The 12,140-nt window shown below is 37.4% G+C and overlaps 1 protein-coding gene across 1 annotated transcript in view; it reads left to right on the top strand.

The window, feature by feature from the left end:
* The window catches only part of MAMDC2 (MAM domain containing 2), a 246,321-nt gene that overhangs the window by 196,583 nt on the left and 37,598 nt on the right, over positions 1–12,140 (top strand). Inside the window, exon 10 of the mRNA XM_044657367.1 lies at positions 10,566–10,659. Within this exon, the coding sequence (XP_044513302.1) occupies positions 10,566–10,659 (94 nt within the window). The remainder of the gene's footprint in view (positions 1–10,565; positions 10,660–12,140) is intronic.

Here is a 12,140-nt window from a genome sequence, read left to right on the forward strand (position 1 = left end):
AAGAAGAGACTAAAAGGAGAGAATGTGGAGACACCTATGGCACAAGACTTAGAATCTCTGGCTTCCTTCAAAGCTTAGCTAAAGTGTTACCTTCTATATAAGCTATTTCCTAATCACTCCAGACATTAGTGCACTCCCCTCCCCCAAAATACTTTTAATTCATTTTATACATATTTTGTATTTACATATGTGTACCTATTGTTTTACAACAATTAGTTAGTGTAGTGGAGAGAGTGTTGCTGTACCTGAACTCAGAAAGACTCATCTTCCTGAATTCAAATCTGGCCTCAGACACTTACTAGCTGTGTGACCCTGGGCAGGTCACTTCACCTTGTTAACCTCAATACCTCATCTGTCAAATGAGCTGGAGTAGGAAATGGCAACCAACTCCATTGTCTTGGCCAAGAAAACCCTAAATGAGATCACTAAGAGTCTGACACTATTGAAACACAATTGAACAATAACAATAAAGCATGTTAGTCTTTCCCCATAGTATTTAAACTCTTTGAGTATAGGGATTATTTCATTTTCCCCTCTGTTTTCCCAGGGCCTAGCATACTACTTGACACATAATAAGGATTTAATAAGTGGTTATTGAATAAATGAATGAATGAAGAACCTAAATTCTCCGACCACTTTTTCTTTCATGTTCAAGAACCACCCCCTTGACAACTATGGGCAAGTCTTCAATATTTGAAAGGTTTATAGGATCTTACATCTAACTAAATTATTCCTACAATTCTAAATTCCTAAAATCATTCCCAATTCTCTGATTCTATGGCTTTGCCTATAAACTTGCTGGATTATACTATTAATTGAAATAGCAGCCCTCATATCTACTATAGGTTGTGAAGGGAATGCTGGCTTCAAAAGCCAAATGAGTCAAGAAAGTTGGTTTATATTATGCTAAAACATATAGTTTACTTGAAAATAGGGAAGCCAGACTAAAAAAGCTATGGGAAAATTCAGCCACAGGCCTATGGAATATCATCAAGACCTTTCTAACCCAAAATGTGGAAGAGTACTAGTACAGAGAGGCATCCACATTAGGGAATGCTGGAAGCTGATCAGTTTTTGTTGCTTTTCAAAGCCAAATGTTGAACTATACCAAATGCACCTATGAAGAAAGGAAAAGCATAACCAAATTAAGCATTGGTCAATTAAAGGTCTATTTTTAAAATACATCCTCAAATTGCCTTCTGTGGTATCTAGAAACCAAACACACATTTGTAAAAGGCATGTTATTACAATCTAGCCACTATGTCTAAAAACACATCCTTACCACCGAGAACTTGGAAAAACTTGAGCTTACCCTTCTAAATGTATTCTTATCTCTGCTTTACATTTGCTTCACAAAAACATAAGCTCCTTAGCTGTGAATACTGGGGTCTTGTTTTTTGTTCTTTTTTATGGGATCATTTTATCTTCATTTGCCTTATGATTAAATAGTTAAGTGAATGTTCTCAGGATGGATGGCATAGGCTGCAACTGTTTGTGTCAATAATGTCTTAATTACAAGACACTGAACTTTTTACTGGATAGATTATAGTAATTTCCTAAAGAATTATCCTCTGAAGTCTTTAGTCAATGAAGCCAAGTTCTTTCCTGAGCATGTGTTTTCAAAAGATGTGTAACCTCATTGGGAGGAGAATGAAAAAGTAACTCAGAATCAAACTGTTTGGTAAATTGGCAAGGGATTCAGGTACTTAACATTGTTTGCTTTGTGGACATCTGCACTTTCTGGTATTATTGGCACATGGGTTGGAATGTTCCTCTCTAAAGATGGATGGCCTTTTCTGAAAACCTTCCCTCCCATACTGATGCTTGGATGGTGAAAAACAGCTGCTCGGCCTGGACAGGGAAGCTTAACTGGGAACACTGGTTGTAAAGCATTTATAACCAAGCCAGAAAACAGCCTATTTATTAACAATATTTAAGGGAACCTTAAGCTGTCTTTGAAATGTATTAAAAAATTCAATTGAAGCCCAATGTTAGGTTCAAGAACCAAACCCTTGGTAACCGTGGACACGTCTTTGATAGTTGAGAGGTTTTACAGGATCTTACCCATCTAATTACAGGATTTAGAGTTGGAAGGGATTTTAGATGTTATCTAATCTAGGAGTAATTTTAATACTTTTTTTGTGTTATGGGCCCTTTTGGCAGTCTGGTGAAATCTACATACCCCTTCTCAGAATAATGTTATTAACTGCATCAAATAAAACATGTAGGATTACAAAGGAAACTATTTTTAAATCATTATCAAAATATTTCTTAATAGGTTCATAGTCCTCAGGATAAAAACCCTTAATTTAGCCCTAATTTCCCATTGGCCAAAAAAAACAAAACAAAAACAAAAAGCCCAAAACCCTTACCTTATGTCAGAATGGATACTGAGTATGAGTTCCAAGGCAGAAAAGTGTTAAAGACTAGGCAGTTGGAGTTAAGTGACTTGTCTAGGGTCACACAGCTAGGAAGCATCCGAGATCAAATTTGAACTCAGGACCTCCCCATCTCTAGACCTGGTTTATTTTTGCCAAGTTTTATGCCTTAGTTGACTGTAGCTGACTGCTGAACCTAGCTTTGTCTGTTCCTCTTCTACTTGTTTCCCAGGCAAGGCAGTGCAGTTTAATGGACAGGGTGCTGGATTTGGAATCAGGAAGTTTAAATTTCTTCTTTCATTCTTTTTCTTAAAAATTGATCTTCTTTTTTGAAATCAATACTGTGTATTGATTCCCAGGTAGATGAGTGATAAGAGTTAGGCAATTGAGGATAAGTGATTTGCCCAGGGGCACACAGGTAGGAAGTATCTGAGGCCAGATTTGAACTCAGGACCTCCCATCTCTAGGCCTGGCTCTCAATCCACTGAGCCACCCAGCTGCCCCTTCCTCATTTTATAATAAAATGTAAAAAAAAAATAAAATTGTAAAAAAAAAAATAAAACAACTGAGAGCCGGAAAGGTCAAGTAACTTGCTGAAGATCTCACAAGGAGTAATTAGAGGAACCAAGTTCTGAAGAGAAGTCCTCAATCCAAATCTAGACCTCTTCCTACTAATCCAGAAAATCAGGTTGTTTGGGACTTGTTGTTTGTTTTTAAGTTTTGGTATTAATGAATTTGGGCATGTAGGAAAGAGATGACTGAGTTGGGTCAGTGAAAATCAGCTCTCTCTGCCCAAGCAGACACTCGGGAAAAAGAAGCTCTGACTGGTATCAGTAAAATCACAGTTTGGGACTTTGGGTGGATACAATTAAAATCTTGTTGATGGTTTTTTGCATAGATTAGCACATCTCTTGTACACACCCTCATATACATACATGACTCTGGAAATAATCAGTTCTTGAACACACGGTCAATTCTTTCATGTCATCTGTTACCAAAATATTTCCAATGAGTAAATCATCCTCTTAAAGGAGAGCAAAGGGAATAATATGAAATAAGATTTTATTCCCCTTTGATAATAATAGCTCATGTAGTGCTCAAAGGTTTACAGAGCATTTTATATATGCTACCTATTTGTTCTTCCTAATATCTCTGTAAAGATGCTGAGACTGAGAGAGGCTAAGTGACTTAGCCAAGGTCATACAATGCCAACTGTCTGAAGCAGGGTTTGAACACAAGCCTCCCTGATTCCAAATTCTGTGCTCTCTCTACTATACCAATTAACTGCTTTCCAATTTGTAATCTAATTTTTAGCTAGCTTGTTTTAAGTCTGGGGGTAATATATTACTCTAAAAGCCCATGTTGTTATTCAGTTATTTCAGTCTTGTCTGATTCTTTGTGACATATTGGGGATTTTCTTGGCAAAGATACTGGAGTGGTTTACCATTTCCTTCTCCAGCTCGTTTTATAAAAGAGAAAAGTGAAACAAATAAGGTTAAGTGACTTGCCCAGGGTCACACAGCTAGTAAGTGTCTGATGCCAGATATGAACTCAAGAAGATGAGTCATCTTGAATCCAGGGACAGCACTTTATCCACTATGCCACCTAGCTGCCCTTAAGTCCATGTGGTTCCCTCCTATTTTTTTCCAGGAAATTCTTAGTTTCCTGAATATCAGAGAAGACACTAGGAAGAATCAAAGGTATAAGGGCAGCTAGGTGGCTCAGTAGAGAGAGCCAGGCCCAGAGATGGGAGGTCTTGAGTTCAAATGGGGTCTCAGACGCTTCCTCACTGTGTGACCCTGAGCAAGTCACTTAACCCCAGTTGCCTAGCCCTTACCACTCTTCTGCCTTGGAACCAATGCATAGTATTGGTTCTAAAACAAAAGGTAAGACTTAAAAAAAAGAATCAAAGATGAGATTTAAATTCAAGTCTTCCTGACTCCAAAGCCAGCACTCTATCAATTATACCACACTGCCTATCTCGGAAACAAAAAGATGAGAAATACTCAAAGCTAGCTTCAGCAGTCAACAAGAGCATAAAAGTTGGCAAAAATAAACAACAGTTTAGGGCAGTGATGGGCAAACTATAGCCCTCGGGCCAGATGTGGCCCCCTGAAATGTTCTATCCCACCTAGTGACATTATTCCTAATCTGACAAATACAATGAGTAGGATGTAATACAATGTAACTTCGTAAGAACTGCCTTAGAAACAGACTGACAGATGAGCATTTCCTTTCCTTTGGCCCCCTCTTTAAAAAGTTTGCCCCTGTGTGACCCTGGGCAAGTCACTTGACCCCCATTGCCTACCCTTACCACTCTTCCACCTATAAGTCAATACACAGAAGTTAAGGGTTTAAAATTTAAAAAAAAAAAAAGTTTGCCCATCACTGGTCTAGGGGACAGTTCTTCAGTTCTTAAGTTATTTAAATTTATTTTGCACTTATTCCTTTTCCCCTCTGGTTCCAAGTCTTTTGCATATTTTTTAAATTTGAATGGCAAACCACCAAATTAGGGAATACAGGTAAAGAAAGAGGCATTAAAACTAATTAGTTTTAATATTGATGTTCTGGTAAATAGCTTTTGGAAGAAGAAGGCATTGAAATCCACAGATCATCTCAAAAAGGCTCCTTCCCCTCCCCATCCATTCCTCACCCTTACTGGGTTCGAGTTGCCTGTATGACTTTGGGGAAGTCACTTAACTTGTCTTCAGTTTCCTCATCAAAATTGAGAGAATGTGTCTACATGATTTCTAATGTCCCTTCTAGCTCCAACATTATAATCCTTTGATCTCAGTCAATTCTTCAGAGAGACGGCTTGGTATAGTAAATAGATGGCTGAACTTGGAATCAGGAAAAAGTATATTGGAACCCTGCCTGTGATGTCCTTTGTGTAACCAGTCATAACTTCTCTAAGCCTTAGACAATTCCTGAAAACCCCTCTAAAAGATGGTTGAATTTGCTTTGGTGGAGAGATTTATAGTAATAGTAACAATGGCTAACATTTGCATAGCATTTGTAAGATCTATGTATGTGTAGGTTTATGTGTATATATTTTTTGTGTGTATTGATAGATATATGTATCACCATAGGAGATATACAAGATGTTTTGGGAGGAATAGTGCAAGGGTACAAGGGCTTTCAGAGCCCTTTTCAGGGCTTCTCAACCACCTTTGGTGTAAACCTGTCACCCAACTCTCACTCATGGCTCTAAAAAACTATAGCATGTACTGTGGTCACACCCTAGTAAAACTGTCTTGTCAGGTGGGCTAAAACAGGTTGAAGGTAACCAAAGACTTCAAACGTGAGTTAGCGGGTTGTCTACCCCAGGTATGCGAAGACTTTCCCTGCTACAAGAGGCAGATCAGAACAGTTTGTTCCATTAGCCACAAAGGTGACTGATATAGGCAAAGCTCTTAGAGCTTGGTCAGACACCAGACACCAAGAGCATCCACTGCATCCAAGCCATAGTCAGTCATCTTGACTTTTGTCTCACCACTGGATTTCGGTGACTCTAAAAGAGAGAATGAAACTAACAATTTTGTGCAATTCTGCCTAGCTTAAATCCAATTCACCCAAAAGTCAAGACATCTCTCTGTGATGTCATTGGTCCTCTTCGAAAAAAGGACAAACAACAACATCACTATATAAATATAAGTACAAAAGACACAGACACGCATGCATGCACACACACACACAAACACACTATGTGACAGATCCCATATTATCAACCAAATCACTAATCTTTCATGTATTTATTGAACTCTCCATACTATCCCCATATTTTGCCACCATGGATAATTTAATTTTGATTGAATCTATTTTAGTGTGGTAGAGAGGACTATTTATTATTTAGTGTTGTTATTTTTTGTTCTAATGAAAATAATCAATGAATTTCACAGTGAGTTCTAATAAAAAAAAGTTGTAGACCTGATCAGATAATCTGATTGGATTTCGATGTTCCATAGGCTAATATCTTTGTGTTTGATGTCCCTAATATGTCTATAGTCAATATTGTTACCATTTTTATTTGGGAAATTTAAGTAATGTTCATTTATTAATGTGATAAAGGCCTGTTTTGCATGTACATTTCCTTCAAAAAAATTTCCTTCAATAAAAGTTCCATTTGACTATGCAAAAAAATAATTATACATGCATCCTAATTAAAGAACCCAATGCAAAGAAATTTTGAACTATATTAAATGATTTTTATTCCTTTGAAAAAGAGTTCATTAAACGGTTGAATGCAGGGCCTCTTTAAAGCACAAGATCACCTGGTAAATTTAAACTCAACCAATTTATAAGAATTCAATTAGCATAAAACTTCTGAAGGTCTTTCATGAAATAAAGCTGCACTTCTGGGGAATCAAATTCTCAATTCTTCACCTTCTCTCCTACCTTAACCTTTTATAAACATATACTTGTATATTTAGATTATTTAAGGAAAGTATTCCAGACACTAGGGACCAGAACCAAGTTTTGAAAAATGACTTAAATAGAAACAAAAAATGTATTTATCAAAAATACAATAAATAAGAAATTTAGCCTATGGCTGACCCCATATTAGCCATAGTTATATTTTCCCAGAATCAAGAGGAAATCTTTCCATATGGCCTCAGCTAGGCCCAGGCATTTCAAATGATTTGCCTCTTCAAGCACACTGTGTAACATGGAGGCATCAGTAGAACCAGACTGCAAAGAGGTAGGCAGGGATGGAGTTCTAGTAATTAAACAAACTAATCTTGTTTATGCATTTTTTCAATAGAATTCAGTGCCAGAAAGATGCAATGCCAGCAGACTGCTCTTGTTTAAGGCTCACAGCCAAAGTTTAAAAGTGGCCTGTGATTGATTTCATTTGTGGATTATGTTTTAGAGAGAACCATTAATAGACTGGTTTGTTAAGCATATATAGATAAGTCACACTTGTTGGCCTGGTGATGTGCTAGTGACATCCTGCCATTTCCTTGTATTGAGTTTGCCCTTAGAAGTAGGAAGTCATTGGCAGAGTCATTGAAGCTCAGTGTTTTGGGCTTATAATCTCATTCTTTTCAATGTACCATGAATCACTAAGGGGGTTGGAATATTAGTTCTGTGTTCTGTATATTTCTAAATATTTTATATCTAAATACTTGGGTTGTAAGCCATGAAGCGTTTGCATGAGTAGAGTTTAATACTCCTGGAGAACTACAGATTATTATGTTCTTAAAAAAAAAAAAAGGCCGGGAGATGTCAGAAACCATGATTTGGGTCCACTGGAAAGCCTCCAAGATTGGACAATGGCCATCAGTTCTCAGTCAACACAATTTGAGTTGCAACTAGATTGGACTGTGCAAATGATGCTTTTTGAAACTGTCATTTATATGATCATTAATTTAATAAATTATGGTTCTGGTTAATTTTACTCAAACTTTAATAATGAAAGATGTATGTGTAAGGCCTGTCTTGTGATTGATTTCATCGGTATGAAGAACTCTTGACATAAAACTTCTCTCTATGTATGCAAATCAATACCTTCTCTGAAACTTAGAATCTGTGGCATTGAGAGGTTGAGTTACATGTCCAAGGTCACACAGTCAATACATGTCAGAGGTAGGATTTGAATCCAAGTCTTTCTGATTTAAGCAAGCTCTCTAATCTGCTACACTGTGCTACCTCTCCATAAATGTATATACTGAGCTTAAAAAATTCTCAGTAGAGGCCCCATCTAATGACAGCTCAGTTTTCTCTTCTGTAAAACAGGGCTAATAATAGTACCTACCTCACAGAGGTATTGTGAGAATCAAATGAGATAATTTAAGTAAACATAAGTAAAGTGCTTTGAAAACCTTAAAGTGCTATATAAATGCTGGTTTTTAACATCATCATCAATCTAGGATAATGTGCTCTTATGCCACTTCAACATGGCATGGAAATAACTATATTCTTGAAGACACCAGTGAATGTAAAGGGTAACAGATTCCATCAAAAGAACAAGGCTTTCAGATTGGTTCTGGTGACATTTTCTGCATCCACAGCTACAGGTCAGACTGACTATATCACACACACACACACACACACACACACACACACACACACACACACACACACACAACTTAATAAAGGTCAGCAGCTCCTGATCACCTCAAGTATCAAGTACAAAATCCTCTCTTTGGCATTCAAAGTCCTTCATAATCGACCTTTCTGTACTGCTCCAACACTTCCAATTTTCTTACACCTTATACTCCACCACATACACCTCAGTCCAGTGACACTGGCCTCCTGGCTCCTCCATGAACAAGACACGCCATCTCTCTGCTCTGGGGATTTTCTCTGCCTTTCCTGTATGCAGGGAATGTTCTTCCTCCTCATCTCTACCTCCTGACCTTCCTGGACTCCTTCAAGTCCCAGCTAAAATTGCCTCTTCTATAGGAAGCCTTTCTCAACCTCTCAGTTCTCGTATCTTTTTTCTATTAATTATTTTCTTGTAATCCTGAATATAGCATGTTTAGACCTACCTTCTTTGCTTATCTACCCTGTTAGACTGTGAGTTCCTTGAGGGGAGGAATTGTTGTTTGTTTGTTTTTTTACTTCTTTTTGCTTAGCACAGTGCCTAGCATATTATAGCTTCTTATTAAATGCTTATTGACTGATCTACCATTTGAGGACCAGATTGACTAAAATCAGAGAAGTCCACGACCAGAATTCTACATGGTCACCAGTTGACACTCTTTTTTTATGAGCACAATGACTTACAAAACTGTCTACTATGCCTTGTAATGCCATGGCCGCAATTGTCTTTTGTGGCATATGGGACAGGAGCAGGGGGAGAGCGGTCCCTATACCAGTGAAGTTATATTTTTGGAAATATTGAAAAAGTATGATTATATATGATTAGAATGCTAAGCTGTCCTTATAATCTAGTTATTGAATGCAGAAAATTCAATCACGCCCTTTAAAAAAAGCAACTCTTGGGTGAAACCCTCAATTCCCTAAGCTCTTTAACTAAGAACTTCGTATTTTTTAATAATTGCAAGCTGACCCTTGGTTATAAATACTCATCCAATTTTTCAAGCCCCAAATTTTATTTTTTAAAGCACCAAGGTCCCAAAGGATCTAACGATCAATGTGCAAAAGGACCCACCAAAAAAAGGCAGCCATACTTAAGATCTAAAGTAGCAATCCACTTTTATATTCTGCTGTTTCTTCCTTTCTCTTTGTTTTATTTTTATTCAGAGAATGACTTATAGGATTGAACATGTGCTGTCACCTCATGTTCATTTTTGTAGAGTGTCCTTCCAGCATTCTCCATGTGAAAAATTGGCTTTAAAAACAGCCTAATGGAAGGTAATCCAAGGCGCTTCTCTCTCCAACACAATGAATTTAATAAATTGTGACACAGATAAGTTTGCATTCACCTGTAACGATAAAAATGTGTATCCTGACAAAATTGTAACTGCATTCGGGCTTTCAATCAAGAGGTTCTATCTCTAGACACAGATTTTTATCTTTGAAAGTGGAGAATGTCCCCTGATAGCAAGCTCAGGCGAGGGTGTGCACAGGATGAATAAAGTATGTGTGAGAATATGCTTTTCAAAAATCAATAGTATTTGTCTAAAAACCCTTTGAAAAATGCCCACAGAAAAGTTAACTTTTCATTAGCGACTTTGTGGATTGTATGTGAGACATTTTTATATGTTGCCTTCCCCCCCACCACCACCACTTCATTTCTTGCCTGGCTCTTCACAGTGTCCTATATAATTATGTCACTACTAGTGCAAATTAATGATGAGTCCTATGATGTGGTCATTTGCACTATTCAAAATTATAATTATGTAAAACATGATTGGTTCCAGCCCAGTGGAAATATGTAGTGCAAATTCAAATAAAGTAATCACTTCACAAGATTCATATTTGCACTAATTAGGATCTAACTGTAGTATGTGACAATGAATGCAAACTAGTTTAAATATTAGACCTAATCAAAACATAATTATAAAGGTAAATATGTTTGAAAGCGAGGGGAGGGGAGAAATCTCATGTTTTCCAGGGTCCAAGACAAATGGCACCAATCATTACTATGCTATTTAAAACAATCAAGGGTTCATTACAGTTTGATTAAATACTCCGAATACTATAATAAAACCCTCAGCTATTCAAGTTTTTGCATCTTTCACAAGAGAATTCATGGATATTTGTGCTTGTGATTTACAGGTTGTTTTCATGAGTTGGTGTAAAAGCTTTTGGGACTGTGGACTTGTAGCACTGGACGATATAACAGTACAGCTGGGAAACTGTCGGTCTACTGGTAAGACTTATAGTTATTTCCATTCTTTAGACAGTTCCGCTCTCTGCCTTCCACTTTTCAATTCTCTTCTTGTGTCTTAGCCATATTAAGACTAGGACTGAGAAATCTATTTTCAGAAACTCACTATTACTATTTCTATGTCAGTGCTGTCTTCTAACTTGTGAGGAAAGGAGTCATTTACACTGTTACATTCCCTCAGTTAGGACAGGTAGCTGGCACAGTGGATAGAGTATTGGGCCTGGAGTCAGAAAAACCTGAGTTCAAATCTAGCCTCATACACTTACCAGCTGTGTGACCCTGGGCAAGTCAATCAACCCTGTTTGCCTTGTTTTCTTTTACTATAAAATGATCTGGAAAAGGAAATAGCAAAATATTCCAGTATCTCTGCCAAGAAAACTCAAGTGGATTTGAATCACACAGAACTAAAACAGATGAACAACATTCACTAAATTATTAATACAGAGTTATTCTCACCAGTAAGAATACTGTGTCAGACAATACAGACCATCTATACCTTCTTGTCTGTATTTTTCCATGGATCCTTGGATTCTTCCCAATGGAGGCTTTCCTGTAGTTCTTCTCACATGCTGTGGGTACCGGTGCAGTATGTAGATTGCCCTATAAACCACCTTTTCCAATCATACAGCTAGGATCATATCACAATCTTAATTTTTGCATAATAATTATATGCTTCTAAAACATACAAGAGGAAACATATAGCTGTGACTCAAAATACTTTGTGGAACTGTGATCTCTTTGTTGTTAGTTAGTCCCTCCACTGGTCCAGATCATAATTCACTGAGGGTTTCTCAACCCATACAGTTCTTGACCTCAAGATTATAAAATGGCACCATAGATTTGGAGCTGGAAGGGACCTCAGAAGCCTTATTCTTCAAATTATTTTTTTCAGTCCTTATTTTCTGTCTTAAAATTGATATCAAATATTGGTTCAAAGGCAGAAGAGTGTTAAGGGCTAGACAAATGAGGTTAGGTGATTTGCCCGGGATCACATAGCTAGGAAATATCTGAAGCCACATTTGAACCCAGAACTTCCTGTTTCTAGTCCTGGCTCCCTATCCATTAAACCATCTAGCTGCCCCAAGAAGAAGGAAATCTTAAAAAGTTAGAGGGCAGGGGGAAGCACCTGATCTTTGTGTTTCAATAAGTAGGACTGTACCTTACAATCCATCTCTCTTTCCCACAAAGGCAGCCATGTTTTTAGTGCCTTTTTCTTCCAGTTATGTCCTAGCCATGCAGTGAATAAAATATTGCACTTGACATCAGGAAAGTCCAAGTTTCTATTTAGCCTGAAACACCATCTGGGTGACCCTGGGCAGGTTGCTTTAACTCTTCTGATCTCAGCTGCCTCATCCATAAAAAAAAAAAAAGGATAATAATATCAACTTCTTAGAGATGCTGCGAGAATCAAATTAGTTAATATTTGTGAAGTGCTTTGCAAACCACAAAGCCCAATATAAATA

The sequence above is a fragment of the Gracilinanus agilis genome, chromosome 1 (assembly GCF_016433145.1).
Source record: "Gracilinanus agilis isolate LMUSP501 chromosome 1, AgileGrace, whole genome shotgun sequence".
Classification (NCBI taxonomy): Eukaryota; Metazoa; Chordata; class Mammalia; order Didelphimorphia; family Didelphidae; genus Gracilinanus; species Gracilinanus agilis.